Source organism: Neovison vison, chromosome 14 (genome assembly GCF_020171115.1).
Source record: "Neovison vison isolate M4711 chromosome 14, ASM_NN_V1, whole genome shotgun sequence".
Lineage (NCBI taxonomy): Eukaryota > Metazoa > Chordata > Mammalia > Carnivora > Mustelidae > Neogale > Neogale vison.
Window position 1 is genome coordinate 35,096,607 of NC_058104.1, and position 23,187 is coordinate 35,119,793.

The 23,187-nt window shown below is 44.0% G+C and overlaps 1 protein-coding gene and 1 long non-coding RNA gene across 3 annotated transcripts in view; one reads left to right on the top strand and one right to left on the bottom strand.

Moving 5' to 3' along the window:
- The window catches only part of METTL9 (methyltransferase like 9), a 47,775-nt gene extending 30,112 nt beyond the window's left edge, over positions 1-17,663 (bottom strand). Inside the window, exons 1-2 of one of the 2 annotated variants that reach the window (XM_044233977.1) lie at positions 17,356-17,663; positions 4,574-4,764 (exon numbers count right to left, since the gene is read on the bottom strand). In XM_044233977.1, coding sequence (XP_044089912.1) covers positions 4,574-4,764; positions 17,356-17,523 — 359 coding nt within the window. In that variant the 5' untranslated portion in view covers positions 17,524-17,663. The remainder of the gene's footprint in view (positions 1-4,573; positions 4,765-17,355) is intronic. The other variant, XM_044233976.1, reaches the window with a different exon arrangement.
- Positions 17,664-17,860: 197 nt separating this feature from the next.
- On the top strand, positions 17,861-20,799 carry LOC122895763. Its single transcript, XR_006382269.1, has 3 exons — positions 17,861-18,009; positions 18,693-18,813; positions 19,454-20,799. It is a non-coding gene; the product is annotated as an uncharacterized LOC122895763 (long non-coding RNA).
- Positions 20,800-23,187: the final 2,388 nt, after the last annotated feature.

Consider the following 23,187-nt stretch of genomic DNA (forward strand, 5'->3'; position numbering starts at 1 on the left):
TCTAAACCAAAGTTAGGAAAATAAGAAAATATCTTTAGGTATCATTTGGCTCTGAGATAAATACCACCCCGTAAAGAATGGGGAAGGCAGAGGAGTAAAAGGTGGAAAGGAAACAGGATGAATGAGAAAGGGAAGGGAAGAAAAATGAGTAAGAAATTAAAAGGTGAATGTAAAGAATTCATGTTAAACTAGGAAGGAGAGATGGACTCAGTAATGTTTTCTGTTATAGGCCAAAAGAATCAGACCGCAGCACTAGCCAGTAAGACCAAGAAAAATCAAATAGGAAAAAAAAAAAGCTGTTATGAAACTAAACAATAGGTGAGAAAAAAATAGTTTCACTGTCATAGATTTTTAAGGGACACTAGAGAAAAGCAGAAAAGAGTGGTCCCTGTGGTATCAGTTAATTTGCATTTAAAGAGTAGATTCATACTTCCATCAATTTACGGATTACAACAATTGTCTGGGTCCTGCTATTTCTAAAAATCCTAAAAACATTCAAAACTACAGTGATGCCTTTAAAAAAAGACCTGGAGAGGTATTAAATGGAGACCAGAGAGAACTCTCGGGAACAGCAGCTGAAGCTCAAACCAGGTCTCCAGGAAGCACCATGGTGGGAAGCAGAAGGCACTCCCCACCTAGCTCTGGTATCTTAGCCCTCAAATCCTAGTCTTTCCAGGGCAGGGATTCTCCAACTCCCTTTAAGCAGCAGAACCCTTTCTTGAAATGGGGCTCAGAGACTACAAAGAATGGTAAAGGGAGCGCTGCTGTAGAAAAGAGGTTAAGGGCCTTGGAGACGCTGTCACTTCTGGGCCTTTCCCTGCAAGCTGAAGGAGTTCTTGAGGCACTTCCTCTTCAGACCCTGGAGCACAGTTTGAAAACCACTGGTCTAGGAAACGGCAGGGAAACCTGTACTGTACTGCTACTTTCTGGAAATAACCGTAAGGTACAATGTCACATGCCTGCAATCTGGTACTCCTGGTAAGACCAGTTTAAGGAAAGAAGTAAAATTGCAGAGTTCAAATAACAAATTCCCTCTCTCCCCTTTTCCCATTAAGGCTGTAGAAAAGTTTAACCAGATCTAATAATGTGTTTCCGGTAAATCGTCTGCCCCACAGAAATGCTAAAAACTAGGGGGCATGGAGAACATGGTCATCAGAGCTGCTAAAAACCATGCTATCCTTCACAAAGAAAAGCAATTTCCTCCAAGACAGTTGTTTATCTTCTAGCAGAACACTAGGCTGTAGAAAGCAAATCCGTGAAAAGGGGGGCGCCTGGGTGGCTCAGTGGGTTAAGCCGCTGCCTTCGGCTCAGGTCATGATCTCAGGGTCCTGGGATCGAGTCCCGCAACGGGCTCTCTGCTCAGCGGGGAGCCTGCTTCCCTCTCTCTCTCTCTGCCTGCCTCTCCATCTACTTGTGATCTCTGTCTGTCAAATAAATAAATAAAATCTTTAAAAAAAAAAAAAAATCCGTGAAAAGGGACTGAATTTACGGGAAGAACTTTACAAAATTTCACACAGAAGCTACCAGAGTCAGAGCAGGAAGAGGGTGCGGGCAGCATATTCCCAGAGTCGGTGCTGACTTGCCACAGGATCAAAAGTAAGTTGCAAAACCAGTCATTTGGCTTAAACTTTCCTACTTATAAGAAAAACAGGGTTCCCTAGCCAACTTCTTGGGAAGTAAGGAATCTTAAGGTCATCATCCTAGAATTCTTAGAGCGGCAGCTCATCTGAGGTCAGCGCTCAGGAGGTCATCTGACTTACCTACAGTTAAAGACACCAGAAATGTCAGAGAAATAAAGAAAAAATCTTTAAAAAAATAATAATAATAATAATAATAAAGACACCAGAGAGAGAAGCACCATCCTATTTCCAAAGATCACAAGTAACAGTGGCTCCACAGAAAGGTTAAAACTGTCAAATCAAAATTCAAGCCCAGTGTTTCTCAATCAGGACCAACTCTGCCTTCTAGGGGGCAGTGGGATTAGGTGGGAAAGTCTGGGGTAGTCCCAAGGGCTTAGGACTGCTGCCACAGTTAGTGAGGAAAGCAAGAAAAGCTATACTTCCTGATACATGTGGGTCAGTCCCACACAGTAAGAAAGTATCCCACCTAGAACACCAAAACACTGACCTAGCTCAATACAAAGTTTCCAGCAAACACATATCATGAAGAGGTATGGCTCCCTAATTTGTCTTTAATTTCCAAAGTTAGCGACGCCCATTGGCGGGAAGGGACTAGTGTTTAATAACCGTCGTAGGTTCTCTGGCCACAATCTAAGTTCTCTCCAGATACGGAATCTATAGAGGAGGTGTGGCTCCTTACAAATATTTTCCTTATAATATAAACTCTGAAAACAGCTATCAAGTCTCTCCTGACTTGGCCTTTCCCTTGCTGATACAAAGTCTGATAAATATCTTTTTAATTCAAGAAGGTACACACAGTACAGCATGCCTCAGAAATACTGCAAGTCCAGTTCCAGACCACTTCAATAAAGCAAATATCACAATAAAGTGAGCTAAACGAATTGTTTGTTTCCCAGTGCACCTTTAACGTAACTTTAATTTATGGGGTCTATAAAGGACACAACAGCATTATGTCTAAAAAAAATAATGTACGTACCTTAGTTAAAAAATACATTAGTTAAAAAAAAAAATGCTAGCCATCAGCTGAGTTTTCACCAAGCCACAATCACTGATCAGACATGATCATAATATAGTAATGAAAAAGTCTGAATATTGTGAAAATCACCAAATTATGACACACAGATGCAACGTGAGCAAATGCTACCGGGAAAATGGCATTGATAGACTTGCACGATGCACAGTTATCCCAATTAAATTAAAAAAAAAATGCAGTCTCTGTGAGTGGAATTAAGAGAAGGGCAATAAAATGAGGTGTGCCTGTAATTATTTCAGAAAGAGACAGCCATTTGTGGTAACAATCTATCATGGATGGAAAACACCAACAGGTTCAAAATTAAGCCTTCAGGTGAGATAGGACCCACAACAAGACATGTTTTGGGAGAGTGGGAAGTGAGAGCCATAGATAAGGGAACCCAAAGGGACTGATTCAATGCACAGGCTCTCTTTGACCAAACTGTGAAATTCCGTATCTGGGAATTTTTTTTTTTTTAAGATTTTATTTATTTATTTGACAGAGATCACAAGTAGGCAGAGAGAGAGAGAGGAGGAAGCAGGCTCCCCGCTGAGCAGAGAGCCCGATGCAGGACTCGATCCCAGGATCCTGGGATCATGACCTGAGCCGAAGGCAGTGGCCTAACCCACTGAGCCACCCAGGCGCCCCAGTATCTGGGAATTTTAAACAGGATCCAGTGTGGCAGAAGTTGGGCGTAGGAGTAGAAGTGAAGGTGAGAGGGAGTTCAGAGTTTGAAATCTCCCAAAATTATATGTGAAATGTTGAATGTAAATATTATTTGAAGAGAGGATTCCTATACTTTAACATTTTTAAAGAGGTAAAGAACCGCATCAAGGCTAAGAGTTACTGCTACAATGACTTGTCTGCTTTCCAAAGAAAATAATACAGTATAGAACAGAAATTCAGTGCAGCCAATTTTAGAAACAAAATGTCAGACCAAGTTGTATAAACTCAACTACCAAATACAAAAGTAACAACTGTTTGCTGAAGCAAACTTAAGGCAATTTCATATAAACAATGAAGAAAATCAAGTAAGAAATCTTGAGAAATGGCTCGTGGTGCCTAAAAACATATTTAAGGACCAGATGATGGACTGTGGATCCAGACGTTCAGGAGAAGCCGGCTCCAAACCTCGAGGGGAAAAAAGAGTGGGCACAACCAGTGGCTTTAAGCTGTCCAACAAGGCTTCGTAAACACTGAGCCCTACTCGTTTTCTCCTTAGCATTCTAGTTTCTTGGGCCTTGAGGATATTTGAAACTTCGACGGAGAAAATATAAAAAATATTCCTAAAGTTTCTTCCATGGATTTATATGAGAGAACGATGCTGGAGACAGGTACTTCCATACTAAGTCTGAAAGATTCTGGTGAGCCTAGATACTATGTAAGAACAGATTTTGCACCCTTCACTCGAAATAAGCCAGCACACATTGCTGTGGTGATTAATTAAATCCCCCCCAAAAAACTTGCTCCTGGGAGGCGTGCTTAAGGCAAAGATTTTACTCTTCGGTTTATGTTAAGGACTTAGTTCCTGCTACTCATTACTCATAAGGAACTAGAAGCATTATGGGTATCACTTAGGAGTTTGTTAAAAACGGAGAATCTCGGGCCCCAGACCTATTGACTCACAATCTGTATTTTAACCAGATCTCCACGTTGGTTCCCATACCCATCAAAGCTGAGAAGCACTGCTCCAAGGAGAACTCCCACCGTAGAAATACAGACTAACGAGGTTCTTTATCAAGTTGTGGTGAATTTAAAAAGCTAACTGCACAAGGCTGAAGACACTGGCCCACTGCCAGGGATTCTGACTAGTAGAAATACTGCGGCGGAGGCACTCAACACCTTCCACCAAATCACTTTTCTCTTCCACTTTCTTTTTATAAACCTAAAGATAAGGAAAAAGTACGTAAGATTCACTTACCCATTGATAGATGTTCTAGACATAAACAGGCTAAAAACGGATGACACGAAAGAGTGATATAATTGGATAAATAGCCAGCCCGATTTCTCAATGCTGTTGTTTAAGAAGATCTGTGTTCCTTGGTCAAGGTAGCTCTGAACAAAGACAGCCTGGAGTGATTCACATAATTTCTCTCTGTTGCACACATACCACTAAAAAAGAAAGAAGAAAAGGTGAAAACACACAACTAAAGTGTCATCTAAGAACTCCAAAAACAAAAGCCGGAAGACTAAACCAAATCTAGTATTTCCAATATTATAATCTCATGGCGCTTGGCACTTCAAGAATAATCATCATCTCTTAAATATAGACAACCTATAAAGTATAAAATACTTCTACATAAATAATTTCTCATTTAATTCTCATAAGAGGATGGGGGAAGGTTGAAGAGGGCTCTGAGTCATGCAGCTCTAGTGGCTTAGTAGGTGGCCGAGGTGTTCTGAGTCCCATCTGGCCCAATGTTTCGGTCACTATAGTCCCCGCACCCTGAGATCTAGGATAGCTCTGCTGGCCTCTCCTTCACTGAAAAGTAACATCAGAAGGCAAAAACTGGCATTAATTACTTTGGTTTTAGATAAGGAAACAGTCCCAAATCTTTGGTGATTTGATTCAAAATCACCAAAGAAATCAATGGCAAAAGAAGCAACAGAAGTTAATACTCCAGTGTCCACATTAACCTGCCTTTCTCCTTGTAGGCTATAGAGAGGCCTTTAGAAATAGGGAGGTGTCCTTTACCAGGTCTTATAACACTCTCACAGATGGGCAATATGTGCTTGAGAAAGATTAAGAAGTTACTTAAGGTCACAATGTAATCAATGAGAAGACAAAAGTGGTAACACGCAGGAGAATCAGGTATCTATGAACAGGCTCTCGCCACGACACAATTTTGAGGACAAAACAAGAACCTCCACCATGGATGAAATGTAATCCTCCACAGTAAGTGTCTTCCATTTTCATTTAGAGTCAGTGTACCAGGGAAGGGAGGAGTAACAGCGGGCCAGCTGGAGGATCAGCTCCACGGTCAAGTCCTGGCTCTGCCATTCCTGTGTAAACTCAGACAAGTCACTTAATCTCGGAGTCTCCGTTCATACATCTGTGGACTAGAGATGTCACTGCTATCCATCTATCCTAGTAGGGTACTGAGAGGATTAAACAAGATAATGCAAGCAAATCCTCAATATAGTACCAGACACACAGAAGAATCCTATAATAACAGCAATGAGATTCCTCTAACATGGCCTGAAAATTAAGAGTAGGCCATTAATTACTATGATGAAACTGTAAGGTTGACCAGTTATTATTAATCCATTATCTGCTAACAAACAATCAATTTTTCCCAATAAAATGTCTATTGGCCAAAAGTAATTTGCTTCCCCCTCAAAAATATGACCATTTATCAGGACACATTCCCTAACTGGTGGACCACTTTTACAATCCTCCAAAGCTTGCTAAATGTTGAATGAAATCTTCAGTAACATTCCTGACACTAACATTGAAAGGACCCGGTTAGAAACTAACACAAATAAGCAAAAAGGCACACATTAAGTTTGCAAAGATTAACTCATCTTTTTTACAAACCCTATATCCAAACAAGATACCAAATCTCCCACCTATTGACTGATTTGTGTTAATTCACCATTTAAATACTCTTACCAAAACTGGTTGGACTTGAAAGCAATTTTCATCTTTTTCTACTCTGTGTGATAAGCTGTGAAGCTTCTTATACTCACTGCCTACACTTTTTTCCTTGGTCTGAAAATGGTCTTGCTTAATCATTAACTAACTCTTAATATTCATTGTGTCTGAAGTTATACCCCAGTGCAGGTCATAAACCATTTTTTATTACACTCACGACCTTCTGGTGCACATTCTGAACTCTGTAATGTTGAGGCCAGTCTGCCTTTTATTTATTTTTTATTCTCTGAAATGACTAATCAAGATGAAAGCCATCACCTTGGTAGTAGGCAATCAGGCACATTCTATTCACATGGACAAGAAATCATTCGAGTGAAACGGAGGAGCTTAGAATTGCTCAGCATCCACTTGTAAACGGACAACCGGAACAAGGGACTCTGACTTCAGAACTAAGCAAGACTGGGCATCACTAACTGCAAATATTGCTTTCAAGTGCCAAGAGGAAAAACTCAAGTTCTTTTTTTTTTTTTTTTTTTTTAAATTCAAGTTCTTAACAGCATTTCTCTCAATTCACTGACATTAACACATGTGATTGAACCTTTATAGCCACACAAGTGTTTCAGAAAAGAAACTGCGGGGGCGCCTGGGTGGCTCAGTCAGTTAAGCATCTGCTTTCAGCTCAGGTCATGATCCCAGGGTCCTGGGACTGAGCCCCACATCAGGCTCCCTGTTCCTTGGAGAGCCTGCTTCTCCCTCTCCCTGCTCCTGCTCTCTCTTGCTATCTCGCTCGCTCTCTCTCAAATAAACAAAATCTCAAAAAAAGAAAAGAAAAGAAACTGCTTAGTGAACAGAATGTGCTACAGAATAAAAGGGAGTAAAGCCCTCCTCTTTAAAGATAAAGGTTGAAATCCATGCTCCTCCTGACTACCTGCAGGATATAAATGTCAACTCCAAAAGTAACATTATCTGTAATCACCAAAAAGTGGAAACAACTCAAGTGCCCATCAACTGATGGATAAACGAGAGATGACTGACCCATGCAACAGAATACAGATTATTCAACCATAAAAAGCAGTGAAGTACTGATTCACGTGACAACATGGAAGAACTCTGAAAAAAGCAAAAAGATGATACAGTTTCACTTTCATGAAGTGTCCAATAGGTAGATCCAGAGACAGGAAACAGACCGCAGTTGGAAAGAGCGAGTGTCTACTTGTGCATATGGGGTTTCTCTCCGGAGAAATGAAAATGCCCTGAAATCAGCCTGGTGACGGCTGCACAACTCTGTGAAGACCCTGGGCTATAAACACAACCGAACTGCGCACTTCAGAAGGATGAGTTTTAGGTATGTGAATTATATCTCAATAAAGGCTTCTTTTTAACATATACACACATATTTAAATGTAGATGGCATTTTTACCTTCCAGAAATTAAAAGTGGTTTGAAAATTTAAGTGATCTGGCAAACCTCTTTAAAAATGCAAATTTTGGGGCACCTGGGTGTCTCAGTGGGTTAAAGCCTCTGCCTTCGGCTGGGATCGAACCCCACATGGGTCTCTCTGCTCAGCAGGGAGCCTGCTTCTTCCTCTCCCTCTGCCTACTTGGGATCTCTGTGGGATCTCTGTCTGTCAAATAAATAAATAAAATCTTAAAAACTAAAAATGCAAATTTTAAGATGTGTATCTGGGGCGCCTGGGTGGCTCAGTGGGTAAAGCCTCTGCCTTCAGCTCAAGTCGTGAGCTCAGGGTCCTGGGATCGAGCCCCACATGAGCCCCGCATCGGGCTCTCTGCACAGCGGGGAGCCTGCTTCCTCCCCTCTCTCTGCCTGCCTCTCTGCCTACTTGTGATCATTCTCTCTCTGTCGAGTTAAAAAAAAAAAAAAAAAAAGACGCAAATCTGACCACATCACAACCCTGCTTCATGCAAGTCTGAAGTTAATACCCAAAATGCTCACTATGGGCTTCCCAAGCCCTATGCAATTTGTCCGTTCTGTGTCCACAGCCTTATCTCTTAACACTGTCTGCCACCCATAACCCCTGACCATTCACTATGTCACAACACTGTACCCCTCTTTTTCTGAAAGGCTCCTTTCGGGCGCCTGGGTGGCTCAGTGGGTTAAGCCGCTGCCTTCAGCTCAGGTCATGATCTCAGGGTCCTGGGATCGAGTCCCGCATCAGGCTCTCTGCTCGGCAGGGCCCTGCTTCCCTTCCCCTCTCTCTGCCTGCCTCTCTGCCTACTATGATCTCTCTCTGTCAAATAAATAAATAAAATCTTTAAAAAAAAAAAGAAAGACTCCTTTCTCATGGCTGTCTCACATGGTGTTTGCTCTGTCCTCTGCATCTCCCATCACCCCCCACTATCTCTTCACCTGATTAATTTGACCTAAGCCTAAATATTTATTCAAGTATGTTTGCCTTGAACTTGTAGACCAGATAGGGTTCCCCACCCCAATTCAAATACCTTCTCCTATATCCTATTTATCTCCTCAGTGACAGTGATGACCACTGAATTGAATAACTGTATGTTCACTGTCTCCCTTCCCAGGAAGACAAAGTTTCATAAAGGTAAGAACAATGACTGACTTCAGTGCCTGGCACAGATACAATGAACAAAAATGTTCGTTGAATCAATCACAGGCAGCCCAGGGGCACCCGAGTGGCTCAGGTGGTTAAGTATCTGACTCTTGATTTTGGCTCAGGTCATGATCTCGGGGTCCTGAGATGGAGAGCTGGTTGGGCTCTATGCTCAGGAGGGAGTCCGCTTCTCTTTCTCTCCCTCTCCCTCCACCCTCCACTTGCTCTCTCAAAATAAATAAGTCTTAAAAAAAAAAAAAAATCACAGGCAGCCTACCAGATAGAATGTACAGTTTCCAGCAAAATCTTAGAGGAGATATACAACAGCCACAGAGATAGCAATCACTAGGTTTCTGTCAATTTCTAAAATTCCAAGTTTTTTTAAAGGTCCTGCTTTTCTTTTTTAAGGTTATTTTATTATCTTACTTAATTTATTTAAGTAATCTCTGCACCCAGTGTGGGGCTTGAACTCATGATCCCGAGATCAAGAGTCATATGCTCCACTGACTGAGCCAGCCAGGTGCCTGTGAAAGGCCTTGCTTAAACCCACTTCTGCAAACAGTGGTTAAACCCACCCACTCACCACAAAATTGCATCATCACAAGCAAGCAGCGAAGGACAACACTGACTGAACACCTACCTTGTTCCAGGCACCCAGCCAAGTGCTTCACATTTCACTTACCATCTCACAACTTCTGGATAATCGGAAGCCTGGGGTTTCTCGGCACTTAAAGTTGATTCGGGTTCCTATTCTAGGCGTGTATTGTTTCATAAGAGTTTCTTTCAAAGAAGCTTCTCTTTAGTCTACCCAGCATGTCTGAGATACATTTGCAGAAAAGAAAGCAGGACCACTCTGTCCAACTAACCTGGACTGGGTATGTTAAGAGAAAAGATAACCTGATCTAGATAGCAACTAAATGACAGGGTTTCTCAGCCTCCACATTACTGACATTTGGGGCCAGATAATCCTTTCTCAAAGGATCTGTCCCATGCATTATAGGATGTACATGCAGCAGTACCCCTAGCCTCTACCCATCAGATGCCAGGAGCACTCCACCGAGCTGTGGCAACCCAAAAACGTCCCAGACATTGCCAAACGTCCATCCCCTGGGAGGCAAAATCAGTACTGCTTGAGAGTAACTACACGGGCCAACCCCAAAAATTTCATTACTGTTTCCTAATGATCACAGCTTAACAGTGGTCTAGGGAAAATTAAAGATGACCAAAGGCCTCCAGGAACTTATATTCCAGAGGAGAGAGAAAAATCAGAAACCAAGGGAACCAAGGGAAGCATGACGGGATTATGATCTTAGGCAGGACCTTCAGGCCTTAAATATGCAGTCCCCTTGCTCTAAGATGAGATGCTGATAGAAAATCAGTGCAGGAACCCCCTGCAACCATATGGCGGTCCCCCGGAGCTCCTCTCTCCAGACAATCCAGCTTAAATGAAAAGCTGTAATGAGCTCACAGCATGGGTGGCCTGTCTGTAGGCTCCCATGCATTTTCAAGCAGGTGAGTCCTTTGAATGTGTGCTCCTCAAAGACTACAGAGACCAAGGTGCACAGGCAAGAACAAAGCATCATGCTTGTTAAATGTTCACACTGGAAGGACTGTGTGCCCACCCTACTTGCAGCAGGCTGGCCTCCACAGCTGGAGACTGGTGTCTGGAGAAACGTCATCTTAGCATCTTCCTTTAAAGCTTACATGAATTTTCATCCATCCAAGTAAGGAAGGAAATCTTTTAAATAACAAATTCTAATCACACTACATTACGCTGTACAATCCTCTGCTGATGTCAAGGACAAAGTAGGATGTGACAACTAACAAGGACATCTTCCAGAAATCACAGGAAATTGCAATGTTCTCCCTACTTGTAGCAAGACTATACTACTTGTAGCAAGACACACTAAAAATTAGACACATACACAGCCAAATCACGTAGACATGAGTTCTTAACATATGTATGTGACAGTATGTGCCAATCAAAATAATGAGGTATTAGGTCGGGTCTTACAGATTAAGCCCATGAACATCTCTTAATCTTTATATAACCATGGTGGATGAATCATTCCTTCAAAGTATAAATATAATTTTCCTGTAAGATTATATTTACTCATAAGACCAAGGGATACAATTAGAAGTTTTTCTGAATTTATTTTTTAGCTCCTCAACAACCACACATGTGCTATGTAATAGTCTTTCCTGGGGCACCTGGGTGGTTCAGTCATAAAGCATCTGCCTTTGGCTCAGATCATGATCCCAGGACCCTGGGATCAAGCCCGAATTGGGCTCCCTGTAGGAAGCCTACTTCTTCCTCTCCTGATACCCCTCCTGATACCCCTGCTTGTATTCCCTCTCTCACTGTCTCTTTCTGTTGAATAAATAAATGAAAATCTTTAAAAAAAAAAAAAAAAAGTCTTTGTTTCCAAAATACAAAGGACTTGAGCACAGAAGAAATGGAATTAGAAAATTATTTTTAAAAGCCAAGGTCCTTGGGCACCTGGGTGGCTCAGTGGATTAAAGCCTCTGCCTTCTTCGGCTCGGGTCGTGATCTCAGGGTCCTGGGATCAAGCCCCACATCGGGCTCTCTGCTCAACGAGGAACCTGCTTCCTCTTCTCTCTCTGCCTGCCTCTCTGTCTACTTGTGATCTCTGTCTGTCAAATAAATAAATCTTTATCAAAAAAAAAAAAGCGCCAAGGTCCTGATTTTAGGTAATATGGTATAATAAAAAATATATATATTTGGTTTTTAACCCCTAGATCCAGGCAAAGAGCTCCTAAAACCCTTTGGGAATCTCCTGAGCAGTAAGAGTATCTTTTGTATTCTAATATGATGGGGGGGCGGGTTTCCACAGGAATTTCCAAGGCTACCTCCAACCTGTAGGGAAGGGAAGAGCTAGATACTGAGTTCAATCACCAATGGCCAATGAGTTAATCAATCACGTTTAGGTAATGAAACCTTCATAAAACCCCTAAATAACAGTGTTCTGGGAGCTTCCAGGCTGCTGAACACATTGATGTGCTGGGAAGGTCGCCCTGGAGAGGGCCCGGAAGCTCTCTGCCACCCCATCCCCGCTGTCCCGCAATACTTTTGCCCTATGCATCCCATCTATTTGGCTCTTCCTGAATTGCAGCCTGTAATTTATAATAAACCAGTAAAAAAGTATTTTCCTAAGTTCTGAGTCATCCTAGCAAATTATCCAACCTGAGGGAGAGTTGTGGGAACCCCAGAATTTGTAACCAAGTTGGGCAGAAGCATGGGTAGATGCAGCTGGCAAATTGGACCCTGAAGGGAGGGCAGTCTTGTAGGGAGGGTGGTCTTGCCCTTAAACCTCAGGATGGATGTTAATTCTGTGTTGTGTCAGTACAGAAATGAATTGTAGGATGCTCAGCCAGTGTCAGCGAATTAGCTGGTGTCAGAAAAAAAGACACCATAGGTAAGATTTTTTTTTTCAACATTAAACTTGACCAAAGCATGCACAAACTGGATGAAGGCCGAAACTTGGAACAGTTGTCCCATCCGTCTAACTCACAAGCTATGAAACTCCAACTGGTGTTTTTGTATGGGTACATAGCTTCAACGTCTACACAGAAGTCCACTACAGTGGAGGACATTTCCTATTAAGGAGGAAGCCTACTTTCACAGACCCTCAGACAATGCAACGTTTCCTAGGAGAGACCTCATGACAAGGTGGGGAAAGCCCGGGCCTTGAAAACAGAGACAGCTGGGGTCAAAATCCAAATCTGCCACATTTCAACGTCTCCTAAGCAAGTCTCATCTCTCTTAGGCTCAATCTATCTCAAAAAAGGGGGTGTAGCAAAAAAAAAAAAAAAGGTGGGGGGTAGCACCTACCTCTGGGAGTTGGTATAAGGATGAGAGAGGATGATACACTAAAGTGTCTGGCACACAATAGAAGCAAAATAACTTGATTTCCTTCTCCTTCCTGTCCAAGGCCCACAAAAGCCAATCAGAGAGCTGAAGTTCAAGGGAATGCCTAAAAACCACACTGTAGGTCTGGGCACCCAGCCATTCTCAAAAGGAATGAGTAACCAAAGACCTGAGGCATTTAGTACCACTAAAAACAACTGGTAAGGCTCCACTGATGGGATCCATGAACACAGAATCTTTTCTCTAACAGGGGGTGGTCAGACTAAGCCTGACGACCTTGACCTGACAGCAAGGATTCAAAAATCACATTCCAAGTTCTACAAGGGGTCCTATCTGTCCAGACACACTCAATCATTGACACTTTCTTGCAATTAAGCACAGCATAAGAGTAAATCTTCAAACCATTCATTACTTTTCCACAAATGACACAAACCTAAACCAACAACCTCTCTATGTGAGATTTCAATGTGCAGAATGACAGGGCACCCTCAGGTCCACAAAGGGAAACAATTCATATGGATTAGATTAAGTTGTTTCAGCTCTGATTTAATAAATAAATTATTGGCAATTTTCATTTCAAGTACTCACTCACTGTTAAAATTTTATAATCCTAAAATTTTTAACAAAGCTTCAGAAGGTCTAAACAGCAGTCTTTTACTGGCAATTACCAGGGTGCCCTCAAGCACCTTCAAAGGGGAACATAAAGGCCTCTGGTATATCCAGCAGAAGAGAGGGATCCCAGTGGTCCATGAAATTGAGGCAAACACTTATATAGGGTTTCAACACAGATTATAAGGAAAGAAACTCTTTACAAAATCTCTTTGGTATTCGGCTACAAAGGCCTCCAGGTTCTGGAAGGCAGTTCAGAAGAGGACACAAATCCATCAGTGTCCATCTGGCCAGCTGGCGACTGCCCCTGAGCATTGTTAAGTCACGCCTGACTTTGGTCAGCCTCCACAAGTAAATGAGGAGTGAAGGGGACAGGAGGCCGAATCTGTCCGCTAGCACAACCTCTGACCTATGGCTGGGATCACCAAGTATTTTTTCATTTGGAAAAAAAAAAACAAAAACCAATTGTTTTGATTATCTTAAATCTATCACTACTTGTAACATAACACAGTTCTGAATTTATATAAAAAGGTGAAAAATAAGGCAGATACAAACAAACTTGTAATTTTAAGTTACACCTTACTAATTCCAGATAACCAATGTTACCTGTGCTCTTAAAAGCCCATACAGTGCATCACCTGAAGAAGCTGTCCTGGCCTGGTTCCAGGGAGTCCCGTAACAATTCTTTTTTCACTCCATCAACTCAGAAACTACTGAATGACTGTTATTATCAAGAGTCTAGTTAGTGGGGCCTTAGAGTCCTTTCAAGTTTCAATAGCTCCATAAGAGTTGCCTTAACTTTAAGTACTAGGTACAATGCATCAAAAACACTAGATCAAAAGTTTTTGTTGTTGCTATCTTCTTTTTAAGTTCCAAGCCTGCCAATACCGAAAAGTGACATATCTAGTTTCTCCCTGGCTGGCTCTATTTCTTCCCAATGAGTCAAACTATCCCCTGTGCAACCTGTGATTAAGAAGTGTGCTGTTGATGAAGGAAGCTGGAAAGTTCTCTGGGGAAAATTCCTTTTCTGTAAGGGGCCACAGAGTAAATATTCTAGACTTGTAGGTCATAAAGAACCAACTATGCGACTTGACCACTGTAGTGCAGAAGCACTTAAAGACAAGTAAACCAATGTTGTGGCTCTGTGCCAACAAAACTTTATTTGTGGACACTGGAATTTGGATCTCATGTAAGGAATTTTCACATACGACAAAATATTACATATTTTTTACGACTACTTAAAAATGTAGAAGTATTCTGACTTTATGGGCTATAACAAAAATGTCAGTGAGCCCAAGCTGGCCTGCAAGCCACATGCCTGTTCTGGGAGAAGCCCTTCCTTGCTTCTCCCTTGCCCGAAGTGAAAAATAATCCCAGTCTGGAGCTGGCACATCAAACCAAGTTATTAAGATGTGCTGCCCCTACAGTTTTAGAGCGACTCTAGCTCAAAGGAGCCTTGCATCTCATCTCAGGAGATAGTAACTCAATAGCAAATTTTAATACATTTCCCAAGACCTCTCCTTTAACCAGAGAATCCTCCACCATAATTTCTTAATAAAATAACCATAAAGAAAACTTGTGCTAAGTACGGTTCAATTAAATCCATAACCTCACTTTCATGCAAATCCAAAAGAACCAGATGTGGCTGGTTATGGAACCCACACACCCAAATGAACACCAGAAAACCTTGGATGAAACTATAAATTTGAAGGGGGAAGGAATGTTAGAGTTAAGTTTCTTCACAAGTCAGAAGGTTTATAAAGCAAACCTAGGATCCTGGAATATAAAGCAGATAACAACCAACGCAGGCACTCTGCAGAGGGGAAAATCCCCTCTTTCACTTTATCTCACTGTGGTTTTTACACACACATTTCTTTTGTTCACTTTAATCTTTATTAATGGACAATATTTTCAAAATGTCAATGCATCATCTCAAAATAACCTCTGATTGATCACTCTAAGGAGAAGAGCCAATCTCCCCCAAAATACTCAGGAAGTACCAGATCAGTCTTCACCCTGGAGAACGCACCTGCCAAACTGTTAGTCCAACTGGTTAAAACACACAGTGTACACACATACTTCAGTATCTCAGAAGTGTAACAAAGTAAATGATGTGTCTGAAACCAGTATCAGTTTTCATCAGAACATAACTGATTCAGTTTTAAAAAGGTCCACAATTAGAAAGTATCTCCTGTTAGGAGATACTTGAGGCCATGTCTACATCTATATTCTACCTAGATTCCAGAAAAATCAAATTACTTAAACAGTTTTCCAATTTTTAAAATATAACCAATTCTTCCATAAGCACGGACAACTTATCAAATGTGTTACAATAGACGTAATCACGACAAGAGTCATAAGCACCTCAGCTAAGAGACTCAACCATAATTCCACAGCAATGGATATCTGCCTCCTTTTCATCCTACCCAGAACCTTATTTCATATTCCATATGGCTATGTGACATTCTGGTAACTGTACATTATCACTGCAGTACTTCAGAGCTGTTTCTCTGAGAATGATCAGTGCTAATTAATCCACAGCAAAGAATGTGGTTTTACAACTTAAGATCACCTCCTGACTTTAAGGGCACTCCTAAAAATATCATAGGCATGATTACCTAACAAACTCTAACAGCCGTGGGATCACACAAAAAAATTTCATGGAAATGCATGACTTCCTTTAAAAATGGAAAGGGGGGGCCAAGATCAGTAATTACTAGATAAAAACTAAACACTACTTGTCTTAATGAATTGCTTTATGTCCTTAGATAATTATTTACTTCCATTAAAATACAAAGACTCCACCGCAGTGTAAACTCTCTGAACGTCTGGCATAACAAGAAACCCAACATAGGAAAATGAGAAATCTATGAAAACCCGATGAGACACAAAATGGGGTACCATCGCTTCCTGCTCTCTGGAAGGGCAAAATGCACGATAAATGCTCGCAATTATAAGCCGGAGTTCGAAAGCCTCTTTTCCATAAATGCAAGGTTAACCGCAAACTACATTATGGTCAAAAATGAAATTATCCCTCTTAATTCTACAGTTGAACTGCACATACTTCTGTTAAGTGGCCCCCCAAACTCAACCTCATGAAAAGACGACCTCACCGGTCACATCGCACAGGTCACGATCCACAACTCTGAAAGCAATTCACTCCTGCCTAATTCTGGGGTTTTTTTTGTTGTTGTTGTTCTTTGTTTTTTGCTTTTTGTTTTTTTTTTTAAAAACCCTTCCAGGAAAAGCTTGCATCATCTTCCTTCTTACCTCATCTTTCCAGCCAGATAACCCACAGCGAAGTTTAAAGGAGATCTGTCTTAGGTCGGAGGGGGTGGGGGGGGAGGGTTCGGGAGGATGGTGGGAGTGTGAGGACCTGTCAAATCCTTTTTTTTTTTTTTTTTTAAAACTGCCGAGGGAAAAGGTCACCCGAAGAAGGCCGGAGAGTTAAAAGGCTCTCACGATGCACGGTTAAAATTTCTTTATGGCCCTTTGTAGGCGGAGAGATTCGAGCAGACAAAAAAAAAAAAAAAAAGAAGAAGAAGAGGGACCGGCTTTTGGCTTGGATTCCCCGGGGTTAGGAAGGCGGTCCAGGGTCCCGGGGGTTCGGTCTGCTCGTTTACCCCGCAGGCCCCCGGGGGCCGGATGGATGCCCGCGGCCACGCGCCCACCCCCCGAAGTTCCTGCGCCTGCGGCCGGGCGCCTGCGATCACCGCCCGGGGACGCGGGAACAATGCGGGGCTCCGGGGCGCCCACCCTCGGGCCCGGGGCGGCTCCGGGAGGCCGCTTCTCCGCCCGCGCCCGGGAACAAAAGGCACCGCGGGGCCCCGGGCCGAGCGCCCGGCCGCGGAGGCGTCGGGAAAACTTTCTGAAGGGCCGAGGCGGCGGGGACGACCGCCCGGGGCGTGGGGGGGGCCTCCGTCGCCGCGGCGCCCCCGCACAATAGCCCGGGCCGAGCGCGGGAAGGCCGGGCCGCCACGCCCCCCCCCCCCGCTGCCGCCCCCGGAGCCGCGGCCCGACCCCCGCCGGCCGCGTTACCTGGTGGTTGTCCTTCCTGCCGCCCGCGGCCGCCGCCGCCGGCCCGCCGGGGCCGCTCGTCATGTTCACGTACAGGGAGCGGGTGAGCGGGCTCCGCAGCGTCCACATCCTCCGCGCCAGCCACACGGACGCCAGGCTCAGGCACAGCCAGCCCACGAACAGTCTCATCGGGGGCCGCGGCCGCTCGTTCGGATCACCGCCGGCGCCGGGGCGAGGAGGAGGAGGAGGAGGAGGCGCCGCCGCCTCCGGCCGCCGCCGCCACCGCCCGGGCTCGAGCCATCGCGCCCAACTCGCCCATCCAGCCCCCTTCAGGGCCGAGGCGGAGGTGGGGGGGGGGCGGGGTGGGGAGGAGCGGGCGGCGCACAGCCTTCCCGCCTCCCCCTTCCTTTCCGCCTGCGGAACGCCGCCGCCGCGGCCGGCGCCAGTTTCCACCCGGAGCACTTAGGGAAGGGCCCGGGCGCGTTCCCCGGCTGCGTGCGCCGCCGCCGGCCGGGAGGCGGGACAAAAAGAGCGCGCCTTCCGCGGCGCGCGCCGCCCCGCCTTGTCTCGGCGGCGGCTCCACGGTATGGCGGAGATGATTTTTTTTTTTAATTTTTCTCAGCATAGAGGGAGATCCTTCCGAAGGTAGCTCGTGAAACCTCCCGTCCCTCCAAGGTGGTGCCTCTCGGGCTTCTGGTCCTTCCTCGCTGTCGTCTTTGCCTCTGGGCGTCGCCTCCCCCCACCCCCGACCCCCGGCCGCGGCGGGGTCAAGAGAGGGTGTCTCCCGCCGTTCGTCGGTCGGGACGGTCCAGACCCACCCCTTGCTTGCGACGGACGGTGCCCGTTCTTCCCGGTCCCTGGCTCGGCTGCGTGGTTTCCTATTTACCTGGAGAGCCCGCGAGCCAGACCCCTAGGGCCACCCTCCTGCTCGGCGGGAGCCACAAAGCAGTCAGGAATCTCCGAGGCAGAGGCTCTCCCCGACCTCTCCCCTCCTCCCGGTCCTGTCCCTCGAGGCTACCTAGTTTCTCAGAGGCGTCCATGAAAGCTCTCTGCCTTTGTCAGAAGCTACTGCAAATATTAAATGTTTTAATATTAAAATATAGTCTAATATTACTATTCAATTACTGCAAAATATTATTGCAGCTGGGGCACCTGCAAGTAATATTTTGATGCGCTGACGACCCTGCCCAGGAATGAAGACACACACACACACACACCACACACACACCCCCACAGTAGAGGTCCCTTGCTGCTGATTTCCTTGAACTAACAGGCAGAAGTTGGACCCAACACTCTTAAAGCGAAAACTCAGCTCTGCGAGCAGGAGTTGACTCCGAGGTTTCTTGGATCCTTTCCAGCATGAGCCGACTTAGCGATGTTTCCGAACCGAAGGGCTGCTCCGGGTTCCTGGGTCTGAAGTTCTTCCCGCGGCTACAACCAAAGCTCCAGCTGAGGAGCAACGTATTTCACAGGTTCCAGGTTTGTTTAGAAACTGCTTTTTAATTTCCACTGCCCTAGAAAGAATGTAAATAACTTTTTTTTGGGGGGGGGGGGTTCCCAAGAAACAAGCCTCTCCGGTTACTCCAGGATTTCACTTGAGAGATGGTCATTTGGGAAGCAGCGGTGTGGGGATCCCCTAATGAGGACCCAAATCGACCTTTAGCCCCTACACAGACATTTTTAGTAGCTTCTGAGAATCTCAGGTCAGCATTTTTTGGTTGACAGGGACGTCTTATTTCCCACCGTGAGGTCGGCCAGATAAACGAACTAACAAAAACAGGGGGCGGGGAATCGGGGAGGATACTTTGTGTTCTCTCTTTTCACTCGATTCCCTGACTGCTTCCTGCCAAAACTGCAAAGAGGGAGAACCCCTAAATCTAGTACAGACCTCTAGTGGTCCTGGCCTAAGTCATGGAAACGGAACTCTATTAGGCAATCCAAAGAATTCAGTTTGTTTACCAGGTCAACTCTCCGTCCTCTCTCTCGAAATCAGTGTCCGATAAAGCAGCTCTGTCTGTGCAGAAAGCAAGCCTTCCTATTTTTAGAGGGGGTGGGTTGGGGATGACAGCAAAAGCAGCAAGGGTATGTAAAGTGACGTCTTTCCTTTCTGAAAACAAAGGAGACAGAAAGGTATGCGCCCCAACTGTAGAGTAAACCTGAGGAGCCACAGCCCAGAGACTGCAAACTGTGTCAGACGAACCAAGAAGCAACCGGACAGCTGCTGACCTCAAGGATTTGGAGGTCAGTTGATGGCCCATGGAACCTAGCATCTCAAAGGAGCAGATTTTCATTTTATACCTGAGCAGCTGGCCTGGAATAATAAATCACCCACACATTTAAAAGTCTCTATGATAATCACAAAATAGTCCAATACATGTTATTTACACTTAGCAAGCAGAGGAAGAAACCAAAGCGCACAACACGATCAAATGATTGGCCTAAAGGTAGAGCAAATTCAAGAGCAGACCTTTTCATAGAACTTGGTATCCCCGCTCGTGATCCTTCGATCCATCTAAGAAGCCTCAAGCCTCGCTGCCTCTGTCTTCTCAGAGAGCCTCCTGAATTACAAATGAGGAGGAAGGAAAACAGCAAGAGTAAATATACTAAGCAGAAGTTCAGATTGCCCTCGGGGACTACCCCCTTCCTTCATCTACTAGAATGTCACTGCTGTATATTAAAACCTCAATTAAAAACATCAGTTGTCCATCATGGAGAGGGGAAGAGGCCCAGATAACACAAGAAGCCCCAAACCAGCCAATATCCTTTCTAATGTGGCTTTCATATCCAGTCAGTGATATTCCAAAGATACACAAATGACACCCTCTGTGATGATCTCTGCTCACTGCCCTTGTGGGTCATAGCTCTGTGCATGAGCCCCAAATCTTGCCTGGGTACACTTCCCTCTGTAGAACTCCAAGCAAGGGTCCCTTTTGGTGTCATTTGTTCTTAGGAGCTACAGATGACAACATTATGTCCTCTTTCCAGTGACAAAAGAGAATGTAAAGGGAGCCCATAGAAAGAGGGACTTGGATCTGTAGAGGCACAAAATGTGTCAGTCGCTGTGGGTTACTGTCCTCTCCTTAAAGAGGTAACAGTCTATAGAGAACTCATAAATCACGTTTTCATAGACTTCTTTTTTTTTTAATACTTAATGTTTTGTAGAGTGTCAGAGAAGTGTGCAAGTATTCCCAAATATATTCAGTAGATGTGCCCTGTGGTAATTAAGCAACGAGCACCTCTAAAATATAAAATTAGTAAATGTATTCAGCAGTTTTTTTTTTAATTACTAGATATAGGGGATATTATCTGAACCTGGTTGACCTAATTTCAGTCATAGGCAATGATCATTGTGGTATCTAAGTGATAAATTCTAAGCTCAGGTGAAAGTGCAAACAGTTTTTAAAAATTGGCAACATAGGGGCGCCTGGGTGGCTCAGTGGGTTAAGCCTCTGCCCTTGGCTCAGGTCATGATATCAGGGTCCTGGGATTGAGTCCCACATCGGGCTCTCTGCTTCCCCCTGTCTCTCTGCCTGCCTCTCTGCCTACTTGTGACCTCTCTCTCTCTGTCAAATGAATAAATAAAATCTTAAAAAAAAAAAAATTGGCAACATAAAGCAGCAGAATTAAGCCAGGAGTCACACCTATAGAAGCAAGTTCAAATAACACAATGTACTCTTGGAGATCTCCCAGTGCTACTCATTAACATAGTGGTGTGACAGACTACCTGAGTTTGAAGCGTGGTTCTCTGCTTCTTAAAAATAAAATTTGAGGCAAATAATTTGACTTCTCCCAAGTCTCAGTCTCCTCATCTGTAAAATGGGAATAATAGTAATGGTTACCTATCTTGTGGGGATGTGGTAATGATTAAAGTATATATTCTTAAAAAATTAAAGTATATATTCTAAGTGTGTGTGTGTGTGTGTAGTGCCTCAACATAGTAATAAACTCTCCAAAAAAATGTTAATTTGCTCTGGTTTTCACTATAACTTGTATAATCCAACCTCTTCTGATCCCCACCTACTTTCCTCATTTATAAACTAAGGGCCATGATTCTGAGCTGCCTACTTCATAATACCTCTGAGAATCAGATGATCTGAAAGTCTCAGCCAACATTATATTCAGTCCTAAAGTGACTGTGGTCTCTGCAAAGCCTCTCGCCATAAAACATTCCCTTAGAGGCCTTGATGAGAGCTCCTCCTCATAATGTGTCTACTCCCAGGTTCCTTCCTGAGACTTCAAACCAAGGGAGGAAGGGTAAGAAGGGGGGTGGGGATAAAACACGGAACTAGAAAACATTCAAACCTAAAATCACAGAATCAGACAGCAAGCCTAATGTAGATGACTTGTCAGGGATGCCTGTCTTCTTGGTAGGAAAGCCTTTCCCGCTCTGATACATAGAACGCCATGCCAGCCGTGGCATTTCACCTGTGCAGAACCTTCTGACCCCCACGGCTTCCTTCCCCTGCCCCTCCAGCTATACACCATGGCAATCTTATACCTGTCTCGTCAGGAATAACATCAGAAAGACAAATACCACAAATACCACTTCCATATAGTCAATAAATAACTTATTGAATACATGTCATACACCAGTCACTGGATTAAGTGGAATTAAAAAACAAACACAGTGCCTCATACAGCTTGCTGTCTGTGCAGTGGGGAGTTAGACTGTCCAAGGAATCAAAAAATGAATATATAATTACAAACTGCTGTGTGCAAGAAAAGAATTGGATATTGCTAGAACTTGTAACAGGAATCTAACTTGACTAGGGTACAGGGAATAGAGTATTCAGGGAGAGCTGCCCAGAGGAAGTGTGACATTGCAGCCCTCGTTTTGACATCTTAAATTTGAGAGTTTCCAAATTGCCCAAGTTCCTCTGGATTATTGGTGCTGTCAGTAATTGTGAGGAAAGAGATAGGGAGACCCTTGGAACCTCCTAGGACGTGAAAACTCACGGTGGGCCATCTATGTAATTATGTTGTACATATACATGACTGCTTTAAGGATCCTTCGAAAAATTGCACATAGTAGTTTAGCTCACTTAAAGGGATATATGTTGCATTTTAAAATAACACATTTCAGGGGCGCCTGGGTGGCACAGTGGGTTAAAGCCTCTGCCTTCGTCTCAGGTCATGATCTCAGGGTCCTGGGATGGAGCCCCGCATTGGGGTCTCTGCTCCTCGAAGAGCCTGCTTCCTCCTCTCTCTCTGCCTACTTGTGATCTCTGTCTGTCAAATAAATAAATAAAATCTTAAAAAAAGAGCACACACAGGGCGCCTGGGTGGCTCAGTGGGTTAAGCCGCTGCCTTCGGCTCAGGTCATGATCTCAGGGTCCTGGGATCGAGGCCCACATCAGGCTCTGCTCAGCAGGGAGCCTGCTTCCTCCTCTCTCTCTCTGCCTGCCTCTCTGCCTGCTGTGATCTCTCTCTGTCAAATAAATAAATAAAATCTTTTAAAAAAAAAAAAAAGAGCACACACATTTCAACTTCGCAATGTCCTTCTAGTGGGAGGTCTGAGTCAGAGCTCTGAAAAAAGAGAGAAGGCTGTTGTTTTTCACTCACTTTCTGGGACATTTTCAAAGGTCCAAAGATCTTTGATCTTATTTTAAGTATATTTTCAAAACATCCCTATCCTTGGCCTCTTAATTGCTGTCTCCTGCATGTATGTGGGTTTAGTCTTATGAATGGCCACTTCCTCTCCACCCCATGCTCCGTGTCACTTCATGCCGCTGTGTTTTTATATGCTCATTTTGAAACTATAAAGCCTTTTTGTTTTATAACTATAAAACATTCAAACTTATGGTTCATATGAAATACATGAAAAAAATTGCACGGTACAATGAGAAAGCTTTA